This window comes from Poecilia mexicana, unplaced genomic scaffold, assembly GCF_051168715.1.
Source record: "Poecilia mexicana isolate PSO_F unplaced genomic scaffold, ASM5116871v1 scaffold_8, whole genome shotgun sequence".
NCBI lineage: Eukaryota > Metazoa > Chordata > Actinopteri > Cyprinodontiformes > Poeciliidae > Poecilia > Poecilia mexicana.
In genome coordinates this window covers 12379609-12406608 of record NW_028263377.1, presented here as the reverse complement: position 1 = coordinate 12406608, position 27000 = coordinate 12379609, and the positions used below count along the sequence as shown (strand labels likewise).

The 27000-nt window shown below is 35.9% G+C and overlaps 1 protein-coding gene, 2 long non-coding RNA genes and 2 pseudogenes across 3 annotated transcripts; all 5 read right to left on the bottom strand.

Moving 5' to 3' along the window:
* Nucleotides 1-5: 5 nt before the first annotated feature.
* On the bottom strand, nucleotides 6-5409 carry LOC148157996 (Ig heavy chain Mem5-like). Its single transcript, XM_088007881.1, has 5 exons — nucleotides 5250-5409; nucleotides 3776-3814; nucleotides 936-1214; nucleotides 777-803; nucleotides 6-685 (listed from the first exon to the last, which is right to left on the bottom strand). Exons 1-5 carry the CDS (start codon nucleotides 5407-5409, stop codon nucleotides 576-578), a joined length of 615 nt encoding a protein of 204 aa, XP_087864007.1. The 3' UTR covers nucleotides 6-575.
* A 3099-nt stretch (nucleotides 5410-8508) lies between these two features.
* Nucleotides 8509-8926, bottom strand: LOC106934354 (uncharacterized). Its single transcript, XR_015764090.1, has 2 exons — nucleotides 8777-8926; nucleotides 8509-8696 (listed from the first exon to the last, which is right to left on the bottom strand). It is a non-coding gene; the product is annotated as an uncharacterized LOC106934354 (long non-coding RNA).
* An 8956-nt stretch (nucleotides 8927-17882) lies between these two features.
* LOC148157995 (uncharacterized) lies at nucleotides 17883-19664 on the bottom strand. The gene is made up of 2 exons (XR_015764091.1): nucleotides 18660-19664; nucleotides 17883-18570 (listed from the first exon to the last, which is right to left on the bottom strand). It is a non-coding gene; the product is annotated as an uncharacterized LOC148157995 (long non-coding RNA).
* Nucleotides 19665-19667: 3 nt separating this feature from the next.
* LOC106934352 (immunoglobulin heavy variable 3-33 pseudogene) lies at nucleotides 19668-20119 on the bottom strand (annotated as a pseudogene).
* A 2579-nt stretch (nucleotides 20120-22698) lies between these two features.
* LOC106934355 (immunoglobulin heavy variable 3-33 pseudogene) lies at nucleotides 22699-23173 on the bottom strand (annotated as a pseudogene).
* Nucleotides 23174-27000: the final 3827 nt, after the last annotated feature.

Sequence of the window (27000 nt, the reverse complement as noted above, 5' to 3'; positions counted from 1 at the left end):
TGACATCTGCTTGATTTTTTTATTTATTATTTTCTGAACATGACAGCAAATATTTTACTCATTCGAAAACAACACGAGTTAAAAAAAAAAAAGTTAGACTTTTGACAGTTAAAAAAACATAGAACATGTACATTATGCAATAACTGGCAAATGTACAAAGAATAATTTCAGTTCAGGCCTTGAACATGGAAATGAAGAAGCCTGTAATAAAATGTTTTCCTGCAACACCTCAATTACCAAACTATAAAGCAAAAGACGAATAAAAAAATGTCGCTGCTGTTCATCTAAAATTTTTATCTACACCAATATTGCAAAAAATATGGACAAACTACTTTCACAAAATCTGAAATATAAGACATTTTACAGTGACCAAAAGAGATGACAGTTGATTTCGTAATAATTAATGACATACATACTTAGTTTTTTTTCTATGAAATTATAAAATCTGTGCATTTCACAATGTTTATTTTCTTATTTTAAAAAGAAAGCAAACTAAATATTTAATAGTTTTTATTGTTCTCTTTCCTTATTAAAATAACTCAACGCAATTTCTGCTTTTAAAAAGTCAGTGAGTTTCAGAAGATCAGGCCTCTGATGGTGAGGACGGTGCTGAAGGCCAGAGCTTTGGTGAACACCACTCGGACTCCATTCATCAGCAGCAGGTAGAAGTTCAGCTTGGCTTTTTCTGGACGACAGAGAAACAGAGTTCAGACTTGAACACAAACAGCTGACAGCAGCGATGGAACCAAACTGAGACAGGAAGAGATCAGACTGACCTGGATAAATGCTGCCACATTCATCATCTGTTTGGAGACAGAAAGAACATCAGTCACAAAAAATATCATGAAAACTCTGACAGAGAGAAACTTTAATCAGGTAAACATTTTTCAGCAATGGATAATTTCTAATTCAGCAGGAAAAACTTTGTTTAGTACCAGCTTCATTGTTGCCGAAGGTCCCGTTCATCCCACAGGAGTAAATGGTTTCATTACTGAATACAGCATAGTTGTAGGTCTCGTCCTTTGACAGAACTGCATCATCAGTGCTCACGTTGACCGGACCCCCTTTCTGATTCACAACCACCTCTCCCCCCTTAGGACGGAAACCTGTGGCCAGACAGACGTTTGGACCGAGTTCATCTGCTGACTTCAGGGGGGAGTTAGGATTCGACAGAGGACTGAGGACGAACAGGGACGGAGTCTGAGGGGAACCATCTGTTCCAACAAAGAAAAAGCAAATCATGATTTTAATGAATCAGATATAACAGAAAATAAGAACTGAAGTTCATCTAGTAAGATGAACTTGTCATTTTCTTAAATCTAAAATGTTAATATAATTGTTTATTTTTTAAAATAATAATAATAATAATAATAATAATAATAATAATAATAATAATAATAATAATAATAATAATAACATAAAAAGTCTTCAAAAATTCTCTAACTTTCTGTACATTTCACCATTGGATTACTGAAGCGTTTCAGAAATATGTTGTTTTTGTACATACACTTTCATCTCACGTCATGCAAGTGATTAATCAGCTTATGTTTGTCAACAAAAGTACAACAATTTAAGAAACATTTTAAACTTACCTTTCAAATGGATTGCGAGTCTGATTTTTATTTTTGATAACTCAGTATTTTCTGTTTTTTGTACATTATTATTATTATTATTATTATTATTATTATTATTATTATTATTATTGTTGTTATTATTATTATTATTATTATTATTATTATTATTATTATTATTATTATTATTATTATTATTATTATTATTGTTATTATTATTATTATTATTATTATTATTATTATTGTTGTTGTTGTTGATGATGTTTTTGATGATATTGTTAATTCTATTTTTGATATTTTTGACACCTTAACGGGACGTTAACCTGATGCTACTGCTTCACCTCGATTTCCCCTTTGCGGGACTAAAAAAACAATTTCTTTCCTAAAATAGGCATACTATTTGCTAGGATGTTGTATTTTTATGTTAACACACTGAAATTTTTGTATTTATTTATTTATTTATTGTATTGGAATTTACAGACATTTTTAAGAAGTCCAATAATAATATCAAAAATTTCTATTTGTTTTTTGTTATGTGTATTGTATACTCTTCTGGCATGTTTCCATGCTAAAACTGTTAAAACAAGGAAAATGTTCCTGTGCTGGGAAGTTCTTTACGGAAGTTCTGTAAACATTTTATCTACTTCTAAGCACGTCTTCAATCTAATAAACGTGTTCACCCTGTCGAGAATGATGACTGACGAGTTTTTCAAGGATCCTTTGCATTGTCCTCATGTCCGAAACAAAAAAAAAAACAAACAAAAAAAAAGACTGGGCTGTATATAAAACTGTTTCCGAGTTAATGGCGCTTTTGCGTTCATGGCACAGTTTGGTTTTGACTTCACGTTAAATTTAAATTGCTTTCTGCGGGATTTCGATCAGCGAGAGCGGCTTTCAAACTGAGAACTTTCTGAGAATGGCTCCGTCTTTGCAGGTGGGACCAGAACCTGGAGGACTCGGAGCTCCTCGGTGTTTCTACTCGGACGCATTTGGATCTCTTTACTTCTCTACGCGTATTTATTTGTCCTGCTTTTTTTTCTTTCTCGTTTTTGTTTAGAATACGAAGACATCTAATGACGAGAGGAGAGAGTTTATTTCATTTTGGGAAGATCGAACATCCGTACATTCATGCCTTGGACTAAAGTAAATAAATCTGGTGGAAATATACATTTATTTCAATCTCAAAAGAACGACAGAGAACCAGAGGAATCTCTTATCAAACGACGAAAAATGTATCGATTACAGGAATGTATTTCAGCTTAAAGTTATGCTGACTCTATTAACTACGTGCTAGAAACAAACGAGCATTGTTTTTCACCGCACAAATGCAGAAACCATGAAAGGATCCGACCAAATTATTACCGATGTATAGCGATATAGCCGGCTTATTCAATAAGAGATTAGGCTCAGCCACAAACTGGAGCCTGACATTGTTTTTTTTTTTCCTAAAGATTCATTTTCTATAACATACTGCTGTCGATTTTTTTAAACTTCGCACTATAGTATTTTTGTTTGTTTGTTTCCAGAACCACCCGTTGTTCTTCTACAATATATAAAAAAAAGAAAAAAGAAAAAAAAACACATACACACACCAAAACTCTCTTTTTCAAAGGTACTTTTTTGCGATCTGACACCTAAACCCTTAAAATTAATAAGGAAAGCGGGATAAAAATAAAGTGCAACAGAAGACAAAACGGAGAACATTCATGAAACAACTGCTACCAGGTTATTTTAAAATAACATTCAAGGGGAAAATGTTAGCTGATAATGATTGTCATTATTGCTTGTTGAAGAGTTTAAAAATTATATACATTATCTCAGTAGGCCTAGACGTAGTAAATAAAAGTCAGTTGTTGCCTCTGCGAATTCATTTCAGATGTATTGATCGTTTAATTCATAAAACTCAGACACATTGTGTCATCATAAACCTGTAAAATAAACCAATGCAATTACATTTTATTTTCCTTTTACTCCTAAGATTTACAATTTTCGAGCCTATGTTAACTTTTGTTTTTAAAAGATAACATTATAGTGAACATTTAGCAAATGAATGCATTATATCAAACAGAAGCATTTTTAAAAAAACAAGAGAAATACCAATAACAGATGTTTCTCTCCACAATCTGCCTGATATCAAAAACAAGGACGAGTAAAAAAATCACAACATATATCATAAGAAAATTATATGTTTTAAATGACCTTACCTGAATCAACAGTAACTGTGGTTCCTTTACCCCAGACGTCTAAAGCCCAATCACAGTGCTACATCTCAATGGACTCCTTCAACAAAAACATGAACCACCAGAAAAATAATGTAACAATGCACAAAATTAGAAAAAAAAGAAACTGATTCTATAAATTTCATTAAGCCTTTTAGCGCTCTGTGAAAGTTTTAAAATAAACTTTGTGTTTAGTTTGTTTTGTATGCTAAAAAGATGATAGGTTAGTTGTAGTTTCTGTTCTCTATGACATTAAACAGTATGCTTTTTAATGTAATAAAAAACTGCATAACAATATCAAATTAAAACATAAAACAAAGCTCTTACATCATGTACTAATCATAAAAAGAGGATCTATTTTTTCTTTTTTTTTCTTGGTTTTTTAAGGAGATTAATCTCAGGGTTTTGAGGTGAGGTTTTTGTATTGGTGTATATCTCTGTGTCCCCGTATGTCACAGTGACAACCCCCAATACAAAAACCTAAACCACCATCAGCACAAAGTCTAGGCAACAGTATTCAACAAAGCTACAGCTTTCGGTTTTACTATCACAAATATTATGTTAATACTTCGCAAAATAATTGTTTAAAATATTACCCACCCTGGAACTAACTGGGAGTTGTAATGTAACATCAGTCCCACACTATAAAACATTTGAACCACATTTAGTTGTGTCTACTATCTTCTAGACTTTAAATCAAATACATTTAGCAAGTTTTAGATTTTGAACCTAAATGTGTGAGTTTGTGACAGATAAACTTACAGCATTAAGTTGTGTTATGTTTTTAATAATTTTGTCTTTTTTTTCTTTAATTATGTAAAGCACCTTGAAATGCCCTGCTGCTGAAATGTGCTATACAAATAAAATTTGATTGATTGATTGATACCTCCAAGTTGAATAAACTGTATAGTCTTTAGTTTAACACTTAAAAACTAAGTTTTTAAGTTTTCATGTTCTTGGTTTCCTGCACAATTTGGTTTCCTTCAGTTCATCTGCCTAGAAAATGAAGAGATGATAATAATCATTTTCCTGCTACAGTAATGTAATGTTGACTTTCAGCAAAAGGGTTGTGGGTTCAAACTCCGACCGCAAACCTTTCTGAATGGAGTTTGCATGTTCTCTCTTTGGAACGTTCTACTCACACTATAAAGATCTGCTTGTTATTTATTTCCTCTTCATTGCCCTAAGGATGAATATGTCTGCACGTAGTTGTATAACTGGCCTGGACTCACTCTGTGTGTAAATAACATTCCACTTAGTCAGCATTATTCTTCTTACTACCACGTAGTGGTTCATACTACCACAGCTGTTCATTTGGTGTTTTTGTTCAGGTTCTCCACCCACTTTCATCACTGTGCTCTTCTTGCACAGTAATACACTGCAGAATCCTCTGGGCTTAGATTGGACAGTCTCAGAGACACCATGCTGTTGCTGTTGTCTCTGGTGATCTCTATTCTACCTTGAAAACTGCTGGAGTAATCAGTGTCACTTCCATCTGTATAGATATATCCCATCCATTCAAGTGGTTTTCCTGCAGGCTGTTTGACCCAGTTCATGCCATGGGAGCCAAATGTGAACCCAGATCCTCTGCAGGACAAACTCAAAGTCTCTCCAGGCATTTTAACCAGTGGACTGGAAGGAATGGACTCCATACTCTCACCTCTGCAACCTAATTAAGAAAACAGAGAATGTCAAAGTATTATGCATTTATTACCTTATTTACAGCTGAAGCTATATAAAGATGAAATAAAGTAAGAAAGCAAAATGTCTTACATGACACACAGAGAAAAAGTAACACAAAACTGAACAAATTCATTATCTTGAAGCTGGAAGTTTCTGATGCTGAAAATGAAGTGAGAAAAGTCAGGGAACAGATGGACTATAAGGAGTTTGCTGATTTGCATGAGAGGGAGGGTCAAACAGCAAAGTTATTTCTGATGACTTACATTAACACTGTTGGACTGTGGTGGGTGTTTACTCTTAAAGATTAACTTCATGGACTGGAAAAAGGAGCTGAATGTACAAAACCATTTTTATTTATATCCACATATTGCCCAAAAATTAAAAGGAAACATTTATTTGTTTGTTTGTTGTTTTTCTGTCACATGTTTGTCTCACACATACTTCCTTGCATTTTTAATAATAATAAAAAAAAATACCTTTGTCAGTTTGACAGATGTTTATTAATTAATGGAGAGGAAAGAAAATGTTCTTTCATTACACCAAACTTAGACATCAGGTTTGAGGTTTGTTGACTTGTTGCTGCATGTTTTTGTACAGCTACCAAACCAACTTTGATCACTGTGCACCTCGAGCGCAGTAATAAACAGCTGAATCTTCAGTTTTCAGGCTGTTCATCTGCAGATACAGCTGCTGTTTGTTATTGTCTCTGGAGATGGTGAACCGGCCTCGAACTGACTGAGAGTAGCGTTGGTACTTCCAGCCCAATAACTGATAACTGCAACCCATTCCAATCCTTTCCCAGGTGCTTCTCTGACCCAGTGCATCCAATAGTCTCCAAAAGTGAAACCAGAGGCTGTACAGGTCAGGGTGTGGGATTCTCCTGGCCTTTTAACCACTGGTTCAGATTCAGTCAGAGTCTGACCACCAACACCTGTTAACATAAACATAGCATGCTTAATCAGCTTGTCTGACTGATAACAGAGACATTTTTTTTCAGATCAAAAGCAGAGTAAACTTTTACCTGCCAGGCAAAAAGCTAAAAGCAGAAGACCTGTCTTACAAAGCATCATTTTAACCAGATTGCACTCTGTTCTTTGCTCTGCTTCCAGCAGCCGGATAAGTAGGTTGGAGAGGAAAGAGATTTGCATTGACTCCACCTCAAGGGACGAATGAAACTCATTATACATGACTTTGCATATATATTCACAAACATTATTAAACATTTTGTTGCAAAACTGTATTACTGACCTGTACCTGTGTCTGTGTATTGAGTGATGAATATTTATTATCAACTGAGAGTTGATTGCTGGGGAACCATTTCTTCGTGGAGTTGATAATAAATGTTTGAAGTTTTGCATTAATTATGAGCAAAAATAATGTTTTAATTGCTTGTTTGACATAATCCATTAGTATTTGTTTAACTTTCTATGCAGTAATAATGCCCTCTGTTTAAGGATGTTCCTGATAGGGAGTATCTGTGGTACAGAAAGTTTAATTTCTGAAAGTCAATTCAGGTGCAATTGTATAAAGTGACTGATTTAAGGGAATGTGTTTAAATATTTTTATAAGAGAAGATATGACTTAAACTAGATGGGTTTCAATTATAAACAATTGTTGTACGTTGGAAAATGAATTAATTTCGGACAAACTAATGGAATCAGCTTCTGATTTACCAATATATTGCTCTTAGTCAACACTGCCACCATAAGGTCAGCCTAAGAACATCAGAGAATAATCTTCTGATGTTCAGTGAGGTTTTTGTTCAGCCTCTCCACCTACTTTTAACACTGTGCTTGTTTGGCACAGTAATAAACTGCAGAGTCTTCTGGCTTTAGGTTGGGGAATGTCAGATATACCACACTGTTGCTGTTATCTCTGGTGATTTCTATTCTATTTTGAAAACTGCTAGAATACTCTGTTGTCCTCCCATGACTGTATACACGCCCCATCCACTGCAGTCCTTTTCCTGCAGGTTGTCTGATCCAGTGCATGCTACAGCAATCAAATGAGAATCCAGATCCTCTGCAGGAGAGATTCAGAGTCTCTCCAGGCTTTTTCACCACATGACTGGAAGGAATGGACTCCATACTCTGACCTGTAAAACCTAAATAGAAAAAAAAAAAGTTTTCTGTGATTAATGACAATTATAAATTGTGAAAGACACTGCACAGCTTATAAAAGCAAGACATCTTACAGGGAAGAAAGACAACAAACAGCACAATGCTGAGAGAATTCATCATCCTGAAGTTAGAGAATAATCTTCTGATGTTCCTCACACAGTAGACGAGTAAGTGAGCAGAAATACCCTGACCAGACTGCAGATTTGCATTATATCCGTCAGTGGGAGTGTCTGCTCTCTCAAGTTTTGAAGATCTTCAAGTAAAGGGGGATTGCAGAGTACAGGGATAGTTTTTTCAGTAATTCAGTTTTTTCCTTTTTAATTGGGTCTGATTGCAACAAAACCACTTTGTATTTGTGTTTTCATCAACTTGATTAAAATGTATGTAATTGGTATCCCAAAATTGGGCGTTTATGTTTTTCTTCAAAGTACTCAGACATTTTTATTTGTTGTTCATTGACACCATACTGATAAACTAAGTTGAAATAAATTCTCAGTCAACAAGCAAATAAATGTAATGAATCTGCCTTGTTTGGTAGCATTTTTATTGTTCCCTTTTATTATGCTTGACGTCATAGACATGATTTTGCTTTCAGTCCATAATATGGATTTCAGTGATTTCCAGTTATAAAACAAGAACTCGATACATTTCTCAACCTTTACTGTGCACATTTAGCGGACAGCATTTCTCAAAACCTCTTGAAATCACATGTATGGTGAGAATGCCTCCCTCTCCTGGCTTCATCATTTGCTCAGGCTTTGTGGGGTTTTTGAACAGCTCCACTAATGTTTTGTATCACTGTGACTGTCTGGCACAGTAGTACACAGCAGTATCATCAGGCTGCATATTCAGGCCGTTCAGAGTCACTGTGTTGCTGGAAGACTCCAAGCTGAAACTGAACTTGTTCTTTAGAGATTCTTTCTGGTATGTTGCATATCCAACACGAGCTCCTCCGATCCATTCCAGCCCTTTTCCTGGTGGTTGCCTGATCCAATGAGTGTGAAGGCTACCCACAGAATAAGAGACCTTACAGCCGATGGATAGCTGCTGGCCATGCTGCAAAACTACGGATGATGGCTGTGTCAGCTGTTCACACCTCACACCTGTTGAAAAAATAAACACATTTCTGAAAAATCAGTTGTGCAAAATAACATCAAGTGGTTTAGCAAACCTGGATACTCACATCCTGCTGCCAGAAGCAGCTGCAGCAGAATTAGTCGGAACATGATCTGTGGTAAAGGATACAGTCTGAGGAGGTCTTTATAGCTGAGTGATGGAGAAACATGCTGAATTTGCATTTCCGCTCCTCGCCAGGTCCTTTGTATGTGGTGTTTTTTTTCTTCTCACTGTCAATATGCAGGTTTCCTCTCACATCTTACAAACATGAACGTTACAATAACTGGAAAATCTGGCCGTGTGTTTGATGCAGTTCGTCGCCAATTGACTGATGGAGATTGGCAGTAGTACCACTCCTCAGATCACTTTTTTTGACAGACTGATGAAAGTTGTTAAGACCTTTAAATGATAATGGTTGTTATAGTAAAACAGTAACATTTCCCAGTGTTATATAAGAGAAGCAGAGTGAGAAGACCGAGAAATAGAAAGAGCCCTTTTATATATTTTCAAGAAGATGTAATCTGTCAGAGTAACATCATTTCGTATCACCAGATACAAAACGATTCTCATTTTAAAAAGTTCTGTATTTTGACCTAATGATGGAGGTCCTACTTAAAAAAAACACTGCTGCTTTAAGTTTATTTCAAAGCTCTGGCAGTTTAAAAGCTTATGTACTGTTTCAATTAAAGAAAAGGAAAATTTAAAAAACAAAACTTTCAGAATATATTTCTTTATCAAAGCAAAATATTTAATTTTTATCTTTAAAATGTAGGTATTTCATTGTGTACTTCAGATGCTATGGTTGTAGTTCATCTTATGAATTTCTATGATAAAACACCTGTTCATAACAAAAACTGAAAAACAGGATTTCCCAAACCAAACAGCTGTTGTTGTCAATGTGTTCACATACTGTGTGTCTCTATGAATGTGTTTATGTCATTTCCCATTTACAGCTTCTATTGCCACCCTGGTGGGTTTTTGTACAGCCTCTCCACTTCATGAATCACTGTGCTGACTCTTTGGCACAGTAATAAACTGCAGAATCCTCTGGTTTTAGGTTGGACAGGCGCAGGTACACCACGCTGTTACTGTCTTCTCTGCTTATTTCAACACGTCCTGCCACACTGCTGGCATACCTGTTGGAACTCGGATTAGAGAACCCGGTGCCAAGCAGTTCTAATGGTTTCCCTGCAGTTTCTCTGACCCAGATCATAACACAGCAGCCGAAGCTGAACCCAGATCCTCTGCAGGAGAGACTGAGACTTTCTCCTGGTCTCTTCACCACTGGACTGGAAGGTATGGACTCCATATTCTGACCACTACAACCTGTTCCAGTGAAAGAGGAGAAAAAGAAGATCTAAAAGTATTCAAAAAAGGGAATATAGATGAGATAAACCTGAAGTATGCATGAGAACATACATTGCAGTGTGACAGAAAGCAGCAGAAGAGTGAGTCTCCTCATCTTGATGATGTGACCTCTGATGCTTCACTCAAAGTAGATCTACGAGACTCCTCAGCAGGACAGAAATACACCACAGACTACAGATTTGCATCAGAAAATCACGAGGATTGAGTAACTCCAGTGTTGATTGGAAACTGTAAATATGTAAATATCACACTGTGCTGCTTTTAAAACTGACACAGAGAGAAACGTCTTTGTTGTTGCTCTGCGGAGGAATGATGTGTTTTACAAAGTCAATTTGTGGTCAAAGTGTTTCTCAAGTCCTCTTTCAGCTCCTCCCTTCAGGAGTCTCCACTGCACCAGATCATCTTCTCCCACACAGCTTCACTAGTGTAATATTCATAATGTGATGTGCATTGTTGTCTATGTCAATAAGCTTTTATGTCAGTCTTAATCAACTTGACTTATATTTTATCTCATCTGAGGTCAGAAGGAGTTCTCAACAAAAGCTCTGGATTCAGGATTAACCAGAACATCTGTTTTTATTTGATCTAACACTAATTTATAACTATGTCCATGCTTTAAGTATTGCTCTGAAAATCCAGGTTAGATGTTACAACCTAAGCCAGTCCTATAAAAATTGAACCCTTCTATAAAAATGTAATTGATTTAATCTATTTTTGCCCCTTAAAACAGATTAAATTATGGTTTTACAACTAAAAAATACTACATTAATTTATAGAAATTAGATTTCTGAAGAACAAAACAAAAGAAAACACTGTTCAACAGGACAGCTTCACTCCACATCAATAAAAGAAAGTAAAATGTGTACTTCTTAATTGAAAAACATAAATTACTGCAGGATTAGTGTAAATGATATTGTATACTGAATAAAATCAAACAAACTAATATGTGATCATTTTTTAAATTCAATAAAAACCCAACTGTTCTTGTATGCCTCCATAAGTTAGTTATGGCAGTATTATTACTATGCACATTTCAGAGTTAGTTCAAGTCCTTGAAGGCTGATACAGAAAACACTGTCAGGAATAGAGGAAGTGGTTTTTGTATTAGCCTCCTGTTTACATCTGTCAGTGTGTCTCTTGCACAGTAGTAAACTGCTGTGTCCTCCGTCTTCAGATTGTTCATCTGCAGATAGACTTTGCTGCTGGAGTCGTCTCTGGAAATGGTAAATCTGCCTTGGACAGACTGGGAGTAATAGAAATGGGAACTATACGTGTGCACAAAAGCGATCCATTCCAGTCCTTTCCCAGGAGCCTGTCTGACCCAGTTCATGGGGTAGCTGCTGAATGTGAATCCAGAGCCTGTACAGGTCAGTCTGTGGGATTCTCCTGGTCTTTTAGTCACTGGTTCAGACTCTGTCAGAGTCTGACCAGTAACACCTACAAAAACAGAAGTGTGAGTAACTAATGGGACACAAAAAAGAAAGTTAAAGAAAAGATACATTAATCTTTTCACCTGCAAAGAAGACAGTGAACACCAGGAGCCCTGACCTACAGTCCATCATGTTTAGCTGTGTTCTCCTGTCTCTCTCTGCATATAAATAGAGCAGGAAGATGATTTTTGCATTAGCTCCTCCTCAGGGGAAAACCACAAGATTAGACCTGCTAAAATTATGAATAAATATTTAAGTTTCAATCAAGAACAGATTTGTGTTTAGTGAAAATAGTAAGTAGTGAGAGATGCACATTATTTTCCTTGTTATTTTTGTAAAATAAAAACAAACTTTAAATCAAACGAAATGACAAGAGAATTAAATAGTGCTTTCCAGGACCTTCGGAAACGGTTTACATGAAGTCAGTCATTTCCAGTCACATTCAGTTGAAATATCAATGATTTCTGGGAAATTTAAACCAAAATATATTTGATTGTATATTTTTGTATTTGCATGAAATATACACATTTTTTAATAAGGCTGATATTTAATGTACTTTTGCATATAATTTTATTCTTCACCAGGTAAAGAAATCCCTTTAACAATAACATTTAAACAAGACTCAGATTCATATCCTTTTGTCTCTATTCCCATATTGCAATACAGATAAATCAGAGTATGATTTATTCTGACAGTTCATGTGTATGAACCATTATATATATTCATATAGACACATTTCACAGTAAATTAGTCATTTCTGTTTGAAAACTTACTGGATGAAAAGTGTGAACAGCTCAGAGGATATTTTGTAAAACTAAAAGCTTTGCTGTTACAGGAAATGGATCTACTATTTTCAGTGGCCTTTTGGGGCCACCTGTGGTGGCTTCTTGTTAAAGCAGTTCATGTAGTCAGCCAGGGGGGTTTTTGCACAGTTTTGTCTGCTTTCTGTGTCACTGTGACTCTCGAGCGCAGTAATAAACAGCAGAATCCTGACTCGTCAAGCTGTTCATCTGCAGATACACTTGGTTTCTGCTATTGTCTCTAGAGGGGCTAAAACGGTTTTTCATAGACTGAGCGTAGTTGACACTACTATCACTGTAAATAGTTAAAATCCACTCCAGTCCTTTTCCAGCTGGCTGTCTGATCCAAGCGATGTGAGGATCGCTACCAAACCCAGAATATGTGCAGGTCAGTCTGTGGGATTCTCCAGGTACTTTAGTCGCTGGTTCAGACTCAGTCAGTGTTTGACCATCAGAACCTGAAATATAAAGCAGTTTGTCAAAACAGCCCCATTAATATAATGTCACTTTGTTTGAAATAAAACCAAGCCGTGTTTTACCAGTTATTGAACAAAACACAAAGAGGAAACCAACTAAACGAGTCGGTCTGATCATCATGAAGGTCATCTGGTCTGGTTGCAATTTGTTGTGATGAATCAAAGTATCATTGTTTTGTGACAGCTATGCATACTTAAGTTATGAAGTTGTCTGTTTTGCATTGGCTCCTCCTCCTCAACATGATGAAATTAAAACAATCATCTGACATATCTGCTGCAATAAGACAGATCTGCTTTAAATGAATACTCTGCCATAGTGGTAAAGTAAAAACAGTGGAGACAGGGATGCTTATTATTATGGGTCATTTAAATGTTTGCTGAATTTGTCCTTGTTTACTATAACTTCCTCTATAGCATTGCTTTCTGGCTAAAGTGGACATTTATATTGTTGAATCAATCTAACATTACATGTTGTTATATATATTGTCTTCCATCTTCAGGCTGTTCATTTGTGATGTATTGTCACACATGTATTGTACTGTATTATGGTCATGAACCCTATAATGTTACATCAAAGTAGATGAGATCTGTTATTTAGGTTTTGATAGTTATTGAGCCTTTATTAACCAAATACCAAAATTATCCTCAAATGAAGAGGAATGTTTTACACAAAGAGTCAGTTCTGAATAAATCATTAAAAAAACAAACAAAAAAAACACATTAATTTAGTTGCTGTTGTCTGCAGTTTATATTGTTTTCGTCCTGACAGGAGAAAAAACTATTGATCAGTTTTTCCACTGATTATTAATGTTTCTTTTTTTAGTTGGATGTAAGCGTTGGAAACAATTAATGACTGAAAGATTTAGTTCATAGTTCACATGATAACGTGTAACTTTTCACATCTTGTTCATAAGACAACGTGTGTGGTGTGGTATGCATCTTCATTTACGTAGCTTTAAGTTGTCTAATAATCAATGGGTAAGGTTGTAGTGTATGTTGTATTACTATTATTGAATCACAACAAATATATATGAAACTGTGAAAAAACAGAATTGTATTTATATTAGTCATAGTTTAAATTTTCCTGGTTTTGCCCTCTGTTCAACTGCCTGCCGTATATATTTATCTGTTTATTTTTTATTTTATTTTTGATATGCAACACTGATATATTACACTTTTTTATTTTAAAATAAAATGCAAAACATACTCCTGCCACTTTATCACAACGCATTAACACTGTGGGTTTTTGCACAGCTGCAGAACCAGGTGGAGTCACTGTGGTATTTGTCGAGCACAATAATAAATTGCAGAATCTTCCACCTTCAGGTTGTTCATTTGCAGATACACTTGCTCTTTATTGTTGTCTCTGGAGATGATGAATCTGCCTTGGACTGACTGAGCATAAGCAGTGGACCAACTCTGAATAAGGGCAACCCACTCCAGTCCCTTACCAGGAGCCTGTCTGACCCAGTGCATCCAGAAGTCACTAAATGTAAATCCAGAACCTGTACAGGTCAGCTTGTGAGAGTCTCCTGGGTTTTTAACCACCGGGGCTGATTCTGTCAGCGTTTGGCCATAAATGCCTGTAGGGGTGAAAAAAAATTAGTCTTGACATGGACTCACGTCAGCCTTAAACTTATATAAAACTCAAAATAATTCACCTTGACAGCAGATTGTGAAAAGCAGCAGCCCTGTCATGTAGTCCATTCTGATCATCTGTTTGTCACCTGCTTTCTGCCAGACCTAGTTAAATCAAATGTAGATATATGGTTGACATCCTCTTGTTTTGCATAAACCCCTCCTCAGAATAAATCTTGAATCCAGACATTACATGATGTTTTCATAAGCAAACTGTCAGTGTTTTTTTATGTTTTATAATAGCTGTTATTTTTCCAAAAGCTCATAAATAATTTGTTTTGATATGTTGCAGTTACCAAAAAAAAAAAAAAAAAAAAAAACTGATACAGATTTTTTCCTGTCTTATAATGAATCTTTACATAAACGTCAAGGCTTCAAAACTTTAAGATTAAACATCACTGAAACATACATTTCTATTTCTACTATTTTTAGTTTGTTCATTTGTCATTTAGACCTGAGTTAGGTAAATTGTTCATGTTTGAAGAGTCCCCTACTCTAAAGCTCTGGATCACAAGATATTTAATACATTTTCACTCATACAACAGTGACTATAACAAACACTGTTTTGGTTTTGCTTCGACTGTTGGTGTTGCATAAATGTGCCCTAAGTAAGAATTACTGATGAAATGTGGAGCTTGTTTCAGATGGTTAGTTTTTGTTCAGTGTTTATGCTTTGTTGTGTCACAGTGGGGCTCGAGCACAATAGTAAACTGAAGAATCCTCAGTCTTCAAGCCGGTCAGCTGCAGATCCACCTGTTGCCTATTGTTGTCTCTGGAGATGGTGAACCTATTTTTCACTGATTCAAAATATCTGCTTCTACTACCATCATCACTGATCCAGCCGAGCCACTCTGGTCCTTTCCCAGCTGCCTGCCGGATCCAGTGAATGTAAGGATTGCTACTGAACCCTGAACATGTGCAGGTCAGTGTGTGAGATTCTCCTGGTCTTCTAACCACTGATTCAGACTGAGTCAGAGTTTGACCATCAGTGCCTGTAGAAATGGAAACAACTAGTTATTGTAACCACCTGAATGTTTTCTTACTTTCTTTCATCAAAAACTCCTTGATCTTACCAGTTATAACGCTCAATGCAATGAGAAAAACAACCAAAGAAGTTGCTCTGGTCATTGTAAAAGTCCCTGCTGTGAGGTTCATTTTTGGCTTGTTTGTCATAATGAACTCCTGAACGTTGATCTGCAACACATATGAAGAAATTGGCTCCATCTGTTTTGCATTGACTCCTCCTCCTCAGGAAGACACTAAAATACTCTGTTAATTCTGAAATGAATTTTACTGCTCTGTGCTTTGAGAACACAGAAAACTAATGAGGAAGCGCTGATGCAATTAATAACGTTGAAATGAAAACATTTTGGTGCACATTAGAAATAGAGGGTGATTTAACCCCCTCTCTACCTTCTCTACAACACAACACTGTATTGCTGCTTGTCTTTAAAACAATCTTTATTTTGAAGGCACTTGAAAAGTTGAGAGCAGAAGAAACTCAAAGTAGCATCTGTTTTCTACATGGTGAGTATTTGTATGTCCACATTCACGTTTTTCTACACCCTCTTAGTTTTTTCATACCACGATCTACTTTGTTGTGATATTTTATTTATTTGCTCTGGGTCTTTTCTGTTAAAATGTTTGCATATGTGTATATTTACCTCAAGGATCTTCAGTGACACGGCACTGACTGAATTTAACAGTCAAACATACAGTATCTCATTCTGAAATTTGAAATCATGACAATATGTTTACTTTTTTATTATCTGAGTGCATATGTGTAATGCTAATGAATGAAGTTGAAACAAAAACTGTACCATATTAAGTTAGAGCAGTCTATGAAGTAACACAATCTCTTGTAAGATGCTTAAATGCAACAGTCTGTCTTTAAACGTGGTGAGGCTTAAAAAAAACATGTCTTGTATAATTTGTGATTATACAATTTGAGAAAAATTTAAAACAAATTAATTGCATAGAAGAAAATGAGACAAATGTGTTCTTTTGTTTTGAGAAATTCTAATTTATCACGTTTTCCCACTAAAAGAAACATCTTATGGGTGTTTCTTCACACGGGACAGAAATGTAATTTTGTTACACCTTTGGGAAATGTTGATTCACAACGAGAGGAAAAATCAATGAGAAGGCTCACATGCTGTGGGTTAAAGGGCAGAACTTATGTAGTGCTTTGTCCAATCATTTTTGACCACTCAAAGCACTTTACACTAGAATCACATTCCCAAACACTGATTTGGGGTTAAGTGCCTTGCCCAAATGCACATCAACACACAGCAGGAAGCTGGAATTGAACCTACAACCTTCCAATTGCAAGACAACTACTCTACCCACAGAGCCACAGTTAGTGTGTTTTGCATGTACTGGAGCCGCTGCTCGCTTTGAGTATTCATGGTCTCAGTCTACACTGCCACCTTATGGTCAATATGGAAATATTTCTATGGGGTTTTTGTCCCGTCTTCTGTACTAGTCTGAATACTGTGGGTCCTTGGCACAGAAATACACAGCAGAGTCCTCTGGCCGTAAGTTAGACAGAGTTAAATACACCATGTTCCTGCTGTTGTCTCTGGTGATTTCAATTCTGCCCTGAAGACTGCTAGAATAAGGTGTTCTACTCCCATCAGTGTAAATTAATCCCATCCACTCCAGTGGTTTCCCTGCAGGTTGTCTGATCCAGTGCATCCAACAGCAACTAAAAGTGAAGCCAGATCCTCTGCAGGAGAGACTCAAAGTCTCTCCAGGGGTTTTCACCACTGCAGTAGAAGGAATGGACTCCATACTTTGACATTTACAACCTAAAATAAAGAACACAGCGCATTCATATATATTTTCTGTTGTTGGAAAAAAAACAAGTACAACTCTAAGAAGCAAGATGACTTACAGGGCAGAGAGAGAGCAAGGATACAAAAAGCCAGTGCCTTCATCATCCTGAAATCTTTGATAAGACCTCTAGCTCCACACAAAATAAGAGATAAATCAACAGGGCAGAAATACTCTGAACTCTCTGCAGATTTGCATCGTTATGTCACTGAAGGGGAGGGTCAGAAACCTCCACCCTCTGGAAATGGCTCATTGATTTCATCTTCAGAACGACATCCAAATGACATCCTTTTGCATAAATATGTAACTTCCTGAACAAACAAAATGTGTTTTTTCCCCCCAGAATACAACCCAGAATACAAGAATACAGAATACAAGATCTTTGGATCTTTGCAGGGTAAAGCAAGTTCACAACAGTGAATGAGCATAGACATGTTTTGCTTTTGACTTAAATTACATCATTTCAAACCATATACATATCGTTTGATTTAATTGGCATTGATAGATACTGTCTTAAAATTTTCATGCAAACTTGATAATTACAAGATTATCATTTATTATTAATTTATTTACTCAGTTTTATCTTATTCTTCTATCTGAATCACAAAAAACAAAGGGAAACTCACTCAAAGGTTTTTGCTCTTTTATGGTTTATGGTTACTGTAAATTACACTAAAACAATTTTATGCACATAGAAGCTGCAAAGTAAGACAAGTTGTAAACGCTGAGACATTTTTACAAAGGTATGCCGTTAGGTATAGTACAGTAGACATTGGCTGACTGATCTCAACACTTAAAATAAAGAAGGAAACAAATACTAACAACAAATCTTACAAGGTTTTCAAAGCCAGCTTGTTTTATTTGCCCAGCAGAGGAAGGTTTCTTAATGGAGTCCAATGATTTTATTTCTCTTGGAGGTTTGAGTAAAAAGTTCCTCCTTATGTCATCTGTTAGGTTTTTTTATGCACAGGGGAGTTTTTGTACAGTGTTTCTGCTTTCTGCCGCACCGTGAATGGCGGACACAATAATAAACAGCAGAATCCTCAGCTGTCAGGCTGTTCATCTGCAGATACACCTGGTTTCTGCCGTTCTCTCTGGTGATGGTGAACCGGCCTTTCACTGACTGAGAGTAGTAGATGCTGCCACTGTTGCCACTGATTGTAGCGAGAAACTCCAGTCCTTTTCCAGCTGCCTGCCTGATCCAAGCGTTCCAGTGATGCTGAGCAAACCCAGAATACGTGCAGGTCAGTCTCTGGGAGTCTCCAGGCCTTTTCACCATCGGTTCAGACTCAGTCAGAGTTTGGCCATCAGTTCCTGTATATGCAGGTTAATTGTTATCGATTGACGTCTAATGGTTCTGTTCTGCAGAGTCAACAAGTTGGTTAAAAACCTTACTGTCTTACCTGTCCAGTTAACAAACAGGATGAGAAAAGCAAACACAGCCTCGGATCTTATCGTTGTAGGAGTCATTTCTACCTGCTCACTCTGCAGCGAGTTAGTTGCCGATTTACTGCAGCTCTTAAACTCGGAAACAGATAAGTGCAGTAAGTTTGAATTAACTCCTCCCCTTTGAAGAAGAAAAGGAGGGTGTGTGCAAAAAATCAGCAGTACAGAAATAAATTTGAATATTAATGGAAAAAAAAAATCACAAAATAATTAACTCCATTCACTTGTGAAACACATTTTATACAATATCAACAGGAACTGATGTTTCCAAGACTCTGATTCTACTAATTATGATTTTCTGATTACAGCGGATGAAAACACAACTTCAAATATTATTAAGTCTCTAAACTAAAACATAATTGTGATTGATGAATGAATATGTTTAATACCTGCTCAAAGATTTATATTTTTAAGAAGGTTCTTTTTTCTTTTTCTTTTTTTTACTCATACAAATGAGCTTCGCGACAACATTTAATAAATTTAATTCATATATTGATTATGGCTTTGCATAATTTATTTAAATTTATATTTTTAACCATGTCATGAACTACACTATGAACATGACAAATATTTTAAATATATTCATATGACTCTTGATGTAAAATATAAAGCTCAGATCTTAAGCAGAAATTTTCTTACCAAGACTAAGAAGAGATAAAAGATAAAACACGCTGATAAAAACTAGACAGGGATGATACAAAATGTTGAAGATTCGTCTACTTTGCTGCAGCTAATGAATTAGTTGTTTTTCCATACATTAATATGTTCATGAAAAATGTAGACCAATATAAAATCTGTATTCCACAGCAGGCAGGATAATATCTCTTTCTGTCTTAACAGAAATAAACAGGAAAACTCAAACCACAAAATCAACTGAGGCTTTATTTGTCTGCTCAGTTTGCCAACATCATTGTTGTTTTCTGTCACTGCCTGCTCTGTGAGGAGTTTTTGTACAGCCTCTGTGCTCATATTACCCACAGTGTGTTTCGTGTACAGTAATACACAGCAGAGTCCTCTGGTTTCAGGTTGGACAGTCTAAGATACACCATGCTTTTGCTGTTGTCTCTGGTGATCTCTATGCGTCCTTGAACAATGGTGTCGTAAACAGTTTTACTTGCGTCATACCAAATTGCACCTATGTGCTCCAATGGTTTTCCTGGAGCTTCTCTCACCCAGTGCATTCCATAGCCACCAAAGTTAAATCCAGATCCTCTACAGGACAGACTGACAGCTTCCTGAGGGTTTTTTAGCACTGGAGTGGAAGGAATGGACTCCAGACTCTGGCTGCTAAAACCTGTCGCAAAAAGCAGAAATTAAGTTGGACACAAACAATGTGAGGCCTAATATATGTATGACAGTATAAAATCTCACAGGGCAGACAGAGCACTGTCAGCAGAACAGACGGTCCGATCAACATCTTGAAGCTGAAGCTGTGAGTGAAGAACCGTCATTTAATGAAGACAGTCTGTCAGGAGGAGGTCTGAAGCATGACGTCAGCATTTGAATTGGATTTAAAAGGCAAATGTAGCCGATCCAAAAGTCAATAGTTTTAATGTTTTAGATGGATCACAAAATTAATTTCATCGCCTTCTCTTTCTCTCACTCAACATAAAATCATAAATGCATAGACACACATAAATGCCCATAAAAATATGTATTTTCAGCAAAAAATACTTTTTGAAAAAGGTACCAACATTTTAACCATGATGCGTATTGACTCCTTTTTATGAAAAATTAACATGATTATTTAAAACTAATTCAGAGTAACGACAATTTGATCTAGAGTTCGTTGCTATATTCTTTATCTGCACAGACGTAATATTTAGACTTTGATTATTAATAGTTGGGTATTAGTTCAGCTGTTTGATAGCTGCAGTACATAAAAGCATAATTCACTACTTATATCTTATGTTCTCCATCAAAGCAGACCTTTACCTTATTATTAGACAATTCAGCCAATATAGTCTCATGAAATAAAGTCTGAACCAAGTTTTGGGTTTTTGTTCAGTGTTTCTTCTTTCTGTGTCACCGTTACTCATGACTTCCACCATTTTTCCACCATTTTCCACCATTTTTAATTCCAAATGTAAGAAAGATTCATGATTAATAGTTAATAGTTATCAGGAAATGACATAGACATAAAATAAATCAACATATCCTATCCTCTGTATTTGAGATATATTGTATATGTATGCTTTGAAAAAAACTAAATTAAAATATCCACTGAGAAGTTAAAAGTTTTCCTCTTACAATATTGTTTTAATTTTTTTGCAATTATTTGTAACAGTTTTTTAGAGCAAGTGTGTTTGTAGTTTGTTTATTGCAACCTTTAGAATTACTATACTTCTTCAAGTGTACGCTCTAAAATGACATTTTTCCTTTACAAAATATATTCTCCATTAAAAATGTATCTGTGGATACATTTTTGAACTTGGTTTAATGTGGTTAGTTTTTGTGCAGTGTTTTTGTGTTTCGTGTCAATGTGGGTCTCGAACACAGTAATAAACAGCAGAATCCTCCGTCTTCAAGTTGTTCAGCTGCAGATCCACCTGCTGTCTGTTGTTGTCTCTGGAGATGCTGAACCTATTTTTTACTGAATCACGAAAGCCACTGCTACCACCGTCAGGACTGATCCAGCCGAGCCACTCTGGTCTTTTCCCAGCTGCCTGCGTAATCCAGTTAATGTAAGGTTTCGTACTGAACCCAGAAAGTGTGCAGGTCAGAGTGTGGGATTCTCCTGGCCTTTTAACCACTGATTCAGACTGAGTCAGAGTTTGACCATCTGTATCTGCAGAAATGGAAACAATTTGTTAATGTAATCACAAAATAAACATTCTCTTACTTTCTTTCTGCCAAACCTCCAAGATCTTACCAGTTATAATACAAAGCACAGTGAGAAAAACAACCAAATAAATTGTTCTGGTCATTGTAAAAAGTCCCTGGTATGATTTCTGTTTGGAGCTCAGATGTAAGAGTGAGTCCCTGAACTTTGTTTTGGAACATAAATGAAGAAACTGACTGATAGTTTTGCATTGACTCCTCCTCGTAGAGGAGTAAATCCAGAAGTTCAGAGTTTTTTTTTTTTCTTCATGTGTCATTTTATGGCTTTTCAGCCAAGATCTTGTATCTAGCAGACCATTTGCATTAATAAAATATAAAACTGTGTTTGTATGACCTTGAAACTTTGGATTATTTGTATGGGCGCACAAGTTTTACTCGTGTGTGTCTGAGAGAGAGCTTGTATTTCCCTACAGATTTTTGAAATTGTCATAAATGTGTGCTTGCATTTAAGGAATGTTTATCTGTAATCACAGTCATCAGTCTATTATGCTGCCTTGTGGTCAACATTGAAACACCTTCTTTAGAGCTGGAGCTCAGCTTCTCCACCTACTTTAAGTAATGTGCTTCCTTCGCAACACAGTTTTTTTATTTCAATCGGAAAAAGTTGGATACACGGTGCTATTGCTGTGGTATCCCACTCTGAAAGCTGTTAGATTAGTCTGTTCTACTTACATTGTTCTAAACTAATCCCATCCATTTCAGAGAGTTTTCTTCAATTGTACCAATTCGGTTGATTCAAGAGGAATTAAATGTGAGACCAGATCCACTGCATGTGGCCTCATCGGAGTTTTCAGAGGAATAACCTTAAGAAGCAAGATCATAGTAGAGAGTGAGCAAGCACAAGTAGAATGAGATTTTTTGTCATTATAAAACTAGAGATATGATTTCTTGTGCTAAAAACATAAAATTTATAAGATCATGAGTCTGAAAACCACAGATATGTGTTCAAAGGAAAGACTGAAAACCTCAGTGTTTTGTTGATGTAGTTAGTTGTTGATTTTATAAACAGAGTTAAGTCACATGACATGACCACACTAAAATATATAAACCACAAAAATCACCTGTTTATTTATCTGCTCAATATGTGTGGATTTTAATGCTACTGTTGCTTTGTCACTTTCTTTTCAGTGGGGAGTTTTTGTACAGCCTCTTTGCTCACATTAGCCACTGTGAGGCTGCAGCACAGTGATACACAGCAGAGTCCTCTGGCTTCAGGTTGGACAGCTTCAGATATGTCATGCTAATACTGTTGTCTCTGGTGATTTCAATGCGTCCTTCCACACTGCTGGCATAAACTGTTTTACTTGAATCATACCAAATTGCACCCATCCATTCTAGTGTTTTTCCTTCAGGTTTTCTGATCCAGTTCATTCCATATCGACTGAAATCAAATCCAGATCCTCTGCAGGACAGACTCAGAACTTCCTGAGGCCTTTTCACCACTGAGGTGGAAGGAATGGACTCCATGGACTGGCTGCTAGAACCTGAGAGAGATTCAGAAAGTCAATGAAAGAGAATAAACATAATAAAACCCAAATGAAATAATTAAAGGTTGATTAGAATATTGCATTTAAAACAACTCACAAGGCAGACAGATGACTGTCAGCAGAACAAACAGTTTGATCATCATCTTGAAACTGGGAGGAGTGACTGAATGCTTTCCCTCTAAAAAGACAGTCTGACAGGAGGAGGTCTGAAGTATGACATCCTCATTTGTATCATATTATAAAGGCAAATGTGCCAAATATATAAGATGAAAATCACCATGGCGATTCTTTGAGTTAGAACACATTGTACTTTCTTCTATATTTCAATGTTCAAGAAACTCTATGTAAACATATTTAAATAAAAAATAAAGCAACATTGTCATGTCTTATTTACTTTTAGTGAATATTTCATTTTATTCTCATGACTACATGCTATGAGATTTTCAGTGATATCCTGACCTGTATTCTTGTATTTTTGCCAAAATTGAATACAATACAAACATAATAATGAAGTTTCGAATTTAAAACAACACATGCCAAATGATAATACAATATTTAAATTTTAGCTGTGATTTCCTAAAGTTAAATCCCATTTTATTCCTGAGGCTTTAAGTCCTCCCCAGTCCTTTTTCCTGCAGGCTGATGAAAACGCCTTGAAGACTGATGGTCAGACGTTCACCTTACTGCACATCAAGATCTGGTGTTCACAATTCATACGTGAGGAGGGGGAGATCTATTGGGAGATTCTATTAATCTACGGAAAATTTAATTAAAAGATGAAATGTCTTTAAAAGAAAGTTAGGAAATCAGTTTTCCGTCTTCCTGCACATCTTCTATCGTCAATGGAATATTTAATGTTCATGCTTCAAACAGTATAGGTGTTTTTGTATTATTTGTGTTTGTAATTTTGCTTGTTTACAGCAGGTCTCTCTTGTAAATGGCATATTGGATCTCAAAGAGACAACTTGTATAAATGAAGGGCAAATAAAATAAAATTATATCTTAGCATATTTATTCTTGTCTTTGATAAAGTGAGTCTAATGCTCATTAATGTAAACTTAACACTATAGTAGTAAATTATTTGTGAAAATATTGAAAATAGAGAAGTTTGACTTTAGTTATAATAAAGTCATAATGGCAAATATCCTGAAAGGCAAACAAAATAAAAGTATTTCTCAAATGTTGACTCTGGAATAAATTTGCTACTGATGATGACATTTATTATACATATGATAAAATGTGATAAGAACATTCTGTAAAATTCTAGAGTCAATTATTTTTAACTTGCTTTGCAATTGTAGATACCTTAACATGTCTACAATGTTAATTCAGATGTAAAAAGATCAGACTGTCCCCAGTGTTGATGTGAAATAGAGGAACTAGTTTTTGTATGACTCTCCTGTCTGTGTACATGATTGTGTGTGTCTTGCACAGTAGTAAACTGCTGTGTCCTCAGTCCTCAGATTGTTCATCTGCAGAAAGACTTTACTGCTGGAGTCGTCTCTGGAAATGGTGAATCTGCCTTGGACAGACAGGGAGTAAAAGAAATGGGAACTGCCTGTGTGCACAAAAGCGATCCATTCAAGTCCTTTCCCAGGAGCCTGTCTGACCCAGTTCATGGGGTAGCTGCTGAATGTGAATCCAGAGCCTGTACAGGTCAGTCTGTGGGATTCTCCTGGTCTTTTAGTCACTGGTTCAGACTCTGTCAGAGTCTGTCCAGTAACACCTGTCAAAATAAAAATAAAAAAAAAACATCAATCTGGTGGAACAATTAAAAAGATCATATATTTAGGATGTATATAAATTCACCGGTCATGAAGACAGTTAAGAGCAGTGTTCCTGTCCAACAGCCCATCATGTTAAACTGTGTGTGCATGTCTTCAGGCCTTTCCTGGTGATAAATACAGGTGTTAGGTGTGTTTTGCATTGACTCCTCCTCAGAAACTTTTCAGAGTTACATTTTTCTGCAGTATCTCACTGATAACGGTCTTTATTCTGCCACACTGTCTGTTTAGTTTTTATTCATGGATATAATCTTTTCAGTGAACAAAGGTGTTTTGAATTCAGTATGTTCAAATGCAACTGATATAGTTTTTGTTTTTTATATATATTTCTGCACTAAATATACAAACACACATATTTCCAGGCAATAGCTGAAAAGAAAACACACACTCCCCACCTATTTCTGGATGATAGCAGAAAAAAATATTAAAAATATACTGATGTTACTTCAAGCCTAAATAATGGTGTATACAGAGGATAATTTCATAACATGTAACTCCTGTTCCAGGTACATTTTGTTTGGAAACCAAAAAAAAAAGGACATTTGGAAGATAACAGTGAAGAGACACATCAGAGCATAAATTACATTGATGGAAACCTGCAGCAGGACCAGAGCAGTGCTGGATCCTCTGATAATGATAATGAAATTATTCTAAAAAAATGAAGACTTTTTGTCTATTTTTCTTTCCTCTAATGTAATGATCTATCTGTCTGTAAGAGCTTTTTGCTGTTATCTATTTCAGATAACCTGCAGTCAGTCCATATTGTTAAATTATTTTTATAATTGAGTTTTTCATTGCTATGATCTGATACCCTGCTGTTGTTTATATTGTTCTTGTTTCACCATTTTAAACAATGGCACCTTGAACAAATTATGCATAACGGTACATAAAATAGCTGCAGCCACATATTGAGGAGAACTGACTTAATTTCAGACGTCTTATGAATCATTAGTGGTGTTACGGCGCCCTCTCTGGTGAATCCTGGGCTTCTCTGAATCCGGTCATAGGGAAAGCAGAAGACTTTTCTCTGTGTGCTGCTTTATGTAAAAAAGTTCCCACCATATTTTACAGTGGCAAAATTGGATATGTTTTGTTTTCCAGCCTCATTATGCTCTTTTGTTTAGCTGCAAAGTACGGGTACAGCAACTCTGTAATGTGTTTCTGAGATATTGTCCTTTTACAAATACCTTTGATACATTAATACATTAATTCTGACAGCATTAATCCTAAAACTAACCCATTTATTACAATTTTCATCATGGAAATCTAGTTAACAACTAGAAGCAGTTGTGTTTGTGTGAAGCACACACACATCCTGACACACACCATGGTTTACTCTTTCACTTACAGCTGATCTACCAGGGAGTATGAGAAACATACTGTTCAGAGCAGTGTCCTAATAATCACGTAATACGTTATCAATTTGTAGATTTATAATCTTATGGGCAAACTTACTATTGTAATATTGTTGACACATCATTGTTTTGTGATAAACTAAGTCTAACTTTTATTGCACTGCCTTTTTCCTCCAAGAAACCGCATCCTTGTTAGAGCATATTTGACCTGTCCTCATTCTTCTAATAATTTCCCCAGAGAAAAATCCACGGACTCACATCTTCCTTAATTAAGACAAATAAGCTTTTATGTCACGACATAAAATTCCCTCATTAAGTGAGCTTATTATAAAGCTTATGCATTTTTGCATTAAAAGTGTAATCCAAAGAACTAAATCAGCCCAACGCTCAGGAATTGTATTCACAATAAAAATTCTGACAAAATCTCTCGTCAGTTCTGTGCTGTTTTTTTAGTAGCATAAAAAAGTACAGCATAATTCATTTCATGATTGAAAAAGACTTTGCGCTTACTGCTGATTAAAAAAATACTTTTTTTCTACGAATGTAAAAAGCTTGTGCGAAAGGCAGAACCAGCGCCAGAAGTGAGGTTAACCAAATCGCACTTCGTTGATGGGAAACCGAGCTGCTGTTTGGTTCCAGTCAGATTTGCATCTCCTGCTTAAACTTCCTGTCGAAATGTGGTTTCAACTGATGAAACTGTTGCACCGAAAAACAAGACGTGAACTGTAATAAAAGAACCTGAGCTTCATCAAACTCATGCTAAAAGATATGATGTCTAAAAATACCAAAACAGGATTGAGCAGACATGAAAAAAGAACCAAGCCAACAAAA